The 5,367-nt window shown below is 36.3% G+C and overlaps 1 protein-coding gene across 1 annotated transcript; it reads right to left on the minus strand.

Moving 5' to 3' along the window:
- Positions 1-1,579: 1,579 nt before the first annotated feature.
- LOC101990516 (olfactory receptor 9I1-like) lies at positions 1,580-2,521 on the minus strand. The gene has a single exon (XM_005352010.2). The coding sequence runs from the start codon at positions 2,519-2,521 to the stop codon at positions 1,580-1,582; it is 942 nt and encodes a 313-aa protein (XP_005352067.2).
- Between the last annotated feature and the right edge of the window lie 2,846 nt (positions 2,522-5,367).

A 5,367-nucleotide genomic window follows, 5' to 3' on the forward strand; every position in this document is an offset into this window, starting at 1 on the left:
TTAGGTTTCTTGCTAGATGTTAGTTAATTGGAGATTAATTTTTTTAGCCAGACTATGTTAAAGCCTTACTACACCACTTAACAATGGCATGTGATTCTTATTTTTGTTAAATCATTTTTCGTTTCCACTTTCCAAAACTTTAAAAGTTAATTGCCTGTATAATGGTCTGGCATGACAATACTTGACTATGCCCCATGTTTCAAATTCCATTCAGGATAACCCTTATAAACTTTATTATGTATTTTATTTATTACCATGTTCCAGCCAAATATCATCTTTGCTACACAATAGTGACTATATTAATGAAATGGTGAACAAGACTGCAAAGTCTCCATGGAACTATTTCCAAGTAATATTACTATCACATAATGGAAGACATTAAAAGGTGATAGATTTGTCCTTCTCTGTTTTCTGATAATAAGGTAAAAGTCCTAGGGAAGATGAGAGAAGATAGTGGTGGCTCTCACTAGAGAATAGAAAATAACCTGAATTAATTGAAGCATCTTTCCTTGAATAATGATGAGAAAAAAATAGAACATCTGACCTTTGGTGATCGAAAAAATTAGTATAACGATATCTGTGTGCTTTAGTTTCACCATACATCAAGATCAAAGTATTTCCAATAGTTAATATCAATCGTTTCTTCTTCCCTTTATTTTACAGCACCTTGACTTTATGCCCTCTTGGAAAGTAAGCAAATATACTATAGCTGAGCATTCCTGAATCATAATTCCTTTTCACCAAGTCTTCCATCTTTTGTTTAGCTACTTCTATTCCTCCATGAAAAACACCTAAATTATTTGTGAGTGAAGATTCAATCTCTTTGTCCAATACTGATATCTGTTTAACCATCCATAACCAAAGAGTTTATCTTAATCACATAAGAAACACACTGCTGCTTGTGATTATCATAAGTTTAAAAAATGAGTTTTACATGAAAGAATAAAATAGCTTATTGAAATATTCAATAATACCCAAGATTGATATGAAAAATCAAGCTCACAATTTGTAACACATTTGTATTTGTAAATGTCCTTGACATTGATCCTGTCTCTCTTGATCTCGGCTAAACATCTCTTGACTTTCAATCATATCAAAGAAGAAAAATTTCTTCTTAAAAATATTATTTTTAATTATGCAATCATGTGTGTATGTGGGAAGAGAGAGAGAGAGAGAGAGAGAGAGAGAGAGAGAGAGAGAACAGAGAGAACAGAGAGAACAGAGAGAACAGAGAGAACAGAGAGAACAAGAGTCCGTGGAGGTCAGAAGAGCCAGTGGATATCTAGATGTAGATAAAAGTTAGTACTTAACATTGAATTTGAGTCCTCCGCATGAACAAGATGTACTATCAACTACTGGGCCATCTCTATAGCTTCAATAAAAATTTCAAGTGTGATAAAATGATACAAAGAATTTCTTGCTTAAAATCACAGAGCTAATAAAGTTCTGAAAGCCAAATTTTTATTTTCTGCTTCAATATATAAGTCCAACTATGAGAGCAGAGTCACATATTAAGAAGTCAAAACAAAGGCCCAAAGGACTGTCAGGAATTTCTGAACTGAAGAAGTTTAATTAAGTCTTACTCGCCTTGGGAAACCTTCATTCTTTTGAAAGCTTTCTTCAGAGCCTCCTTCACTTCCTTGTTCCTCAGGCTATAGATCATAGGGTTCAGCATAGGGATCACCACAGTATAGAATACAGACACAATCTTGTCTTCCCAGAGTGATTTTCCCATGTTACCTTTCAAGTACATGAAAATAAGTGTTCCAAAAAATAGTGCCACTGCAGTCATGTGAGATGCACAAGTGGAGAAGGTCTTGGCTTTGGCCCCTGCTGTACGAATCTTCAGAATAGCCCAAATGATGAATAGGTAGGATATAAGAATCACTGAAATACTAGTTGTGATGACCAAGAAAGCCAAAAGAAAGATCACCTGCTCTCGTGACTTGGTCTCACTACAGGCAAGCTTTAGCAGGGGTGGGAGGTCACAAAAGAAGAAATCAACCTGGTTAGATTTACAAAAGGAAATGGAAAAGGTACACCCAGTTCGGACAACAGTATTTACCATTGCACCAGAGTATGCTGCAGCAACCAGCCCCAGGCGAGTCTGTGGTGTCATGGCCATGGCATAGAGGAGAGGAGAACAGACAGCCACATAGCGGTCATAGGCCATGACAGCCAAAAGGAAGCACTCAGTACTAGCATACCAGGTGAAGAAGAAGAACTGGGTGGCACAGCGCTCATAAGTGATGACCATCTTATGAGTTCCCAAGGTCTCCAGCAGCTGAGGCACGATAACAGATGAGTAGCAAATATCCAGGAAGGACAGATGGCTGAGGAAGAAGTACATGGGTGTTTGGAGCCGAGGGTCACTCTGAATTAGCATGATCATACCCAGGTTTCCTCCCATGGTGATGAGATAAAAAGCCAGAAACATGAAGAAGAGACCTAGCTGCAACTCTGCCTGCAGCTGGAACCCCATCAGAATAAATTCTGTCACCCCGGTGCCATTGTCTGCCATAAAGAAAATGTCACCTGGGGAAATAAAAAAACAGTTAATAATAAGATACCACTGAAAGTTAATTGGAGCAACTACACCCTGCTTGGTTGTCATAATAAGCCTTATTTGAAAACACTTCACAAGTTTGGTTTAACTTGGTTTATAAACCCTGTAAAGTACATAATGTTGTATTAATCCCACTTTTGACAGAAGAATAACATAGAGATAAAGAGATTTAGGCATCCCCACAATGATTCTTAATTGGAAACAGGCAAGTTGAGACTTAGCATTCAGTTTCTCGGTGACTTCATGTTCAGCCAGAAAGAAGTTTCTCAGAAATAGATGGAATCGTATAGGTTTAAAATCATTTCACAATTTGAATACGTTAATTAATCTTTCTAAACATGAACATCAACCAGTACTCATGTAAATAGCTTAAGTTTGCTCTTCATAGCTGAATAAAACACTAGTGTATATATCGCTCATATTTTCCATATTTACTCACCTGTTGATGGACATCTAGGCTGGCTCAATGTTTTGGCTATTGTGATTACGGCAGCAATAAATACTGGTATTTGACTGTCTCTGTGGCATGCTGTCATGAATCTTTTTGGATACACACCCAGAAGTAGTATTGTTTGGTAATACATTTCTAGTGTGTTAGTGTTTCAATGAGGTGTTGGGATGGTTTCCATAGTGACTAGACTAGTTTACATTTAAAACAGTGGTGTTAAAGCTCCTCTTTCCTCAGATTCTCACCAGTAATTCTTTAGTGCTTTGTTGTTGTTGTCATTGTTGTTGTTTAATGAGAATTCAACCTAGAGTCACATGCATGTTAAACAAGTTTTTTCTTTTCCACTGAATTATAACCTAATTCTCATTTTTACTTCTTTTTTTAAAGTTTTTAAATAGTTTTATTAAATGCCCAGACTGACCTTGAGCTCACTTTGCAAGTAAAGAAGACCTTGAATTATTATCCTCTCGTCTCATTCTCTAGAATAATGAGAATGTAAACCAGTGCTCCCAAGCCTCACTATCATTTATTTCCCTAATGATAGCTATTCTTTTCAGGTAAGATGGAACCTGAATTTAGGTTGTTTTAATTTGTATTTCTGTGATGGCTAAGATTATTGAACTTTTTCATATATTTATTTACTCTTTGTATTTCTTTTTTTGAGAATTGCTTGTTCTGTCATTGCCATTTTTATTGATTAGATGACAGTTTTGAGTGTTTAGTAGTTTGGGAACTTTTTAAACTCTAGATATGAATCCCCTATGGTCTTTAAAGTTAGCAAAGCTTTTCTTCAATCTATGGAATATCTCTTTTTCTTTGCTGTAGATATGGATGAAAAGGGATCAAAGACTGGAACGGGAGGATTAAATGGAGAGTGGAGAAAAGAGAAGGGTAAGAGACAAAATATGGAATGGGAAAAATAAAACTAAGGACCATTGAGGGAACATATAGAAACTTGCTGTATTGGAAGCTTCTTAAAATATGTACATACATGATAGAAATATAAGCTGAATCAACAAATAATATGGGGACCCTACTTAGACATTTCTTACTGCCAAATGAAACACCCCATGCCAGTAATGAGTTATATCTTGAGTTGTTGAACAAAGGGGCCCCATGAAACCCCCCAACCCATGTTTTTGCCAAGGCAATTGGTTGTTCTCCATATACTGATGGTAAGGCCCATAAGGCCCTATTGCCAAAGACAACAACATAGCCTGTTGGACACAGAGAAGTCTATCTGGGTCCCACCTAGAGACTTAAACCTTACTAACTGGTGTTCATGTTACTGGAAGTTACCCTCATCCTACCATAGGAGAAGGTAAGCACCAACCCAGCTGCAAACTCTCTGATCTAGCGTGGTGATTTACCTATAATATATATTGGTGTAATAAAGGGACAAAAGTTGTGGTAGTAATCAACCACTAGCTTATGGGATTTAAGATGTATTTATTCCTTGAAACGGAACCCAAGCCTGACACTAGTTAAGAACCCCAGATCAGACAGGATATGAAGCTAGAGGAAAATCAAACACTGCTGTTGTGCTAATATATATATATACGTATATATATATATACGTATATATATATATATATATATATATATATATAGCAATACAATGACCCCCAACAACATTTTTATATATCAGTGTCCTGTTCAGTTATCACCAGAGAAATATTCTTCCTGCTATAAATGGAACAAACACAGAGACTTACAACTGGACAATGCATAGAGAATGAGAGAGATCTCATAATATTCTATCCTAAATGGGATGTTTCCATCAAATAACTCCCCTCAGATCACAAGGATCTCTGTAGAAGAGTAAACAAAAGGATTTTAGAACCAATTGGAAAGGAAGACAACAAGGAAACAAGGCCTTCTAAACCCAACAGGACTGACACACTGATGAATTCACACAGATGATGGCAACACTCACCGGGCCTGCACAAGTCTAAGCCACATGGGTCCCAGCACTAAAAGACAAGTGACAAGCTCTCATTCCTAACCTGGAAGCTATGTCTTCACTTGACAACATATCACAAAAGAAAATTAGTTTTCTAAAAAAGTGTCTCACTGGGTATACAAACAAACCTAAAGACATTTCCCATGCCCAGTAGTAGACGACCAACACAAAATCAACTCAATGGCATTTTTGGATGATTTTTTTCCTTATAATGTTTTTCCTGGCATTTTATCTTACAAGTATTTTACTTATAGATTATGATTTCCAATTTTGTATTTCCATGGGAATTTTCTGTGCATTAATATGTGACTATCTGGGTCTGTAAATATTTCTTGTGCTTTGAGAGCTCTTTTTCTTCTGTTTATTTTACCCTATTATTATTTTTTTATT

This window comes from Microtus ochrogaster, chromosome 8 (assembly GCF_000317375.1).
Source record: "Microtus ochrogaster isolate Prairie Vole_2 chromosome 8, MicOch1.0, whole genome shotgun sequence".
NCBI classification, from domain to species: Eukaryota; Metazoa; Chordata; class Mammalia; order Rodentia; family Cricetidae; genus Microtus; species Microtus ochrogaster.

Excerpts from the sequence above, each read along its gene's own strand:
- LOC101990516 (XM_005352010.2), bottom strand. The coding sequence starts at position 2,521 with ATGGCAGACAATGGCACCGGGGTGACAGAATTTATTCTGATGGGGTTC.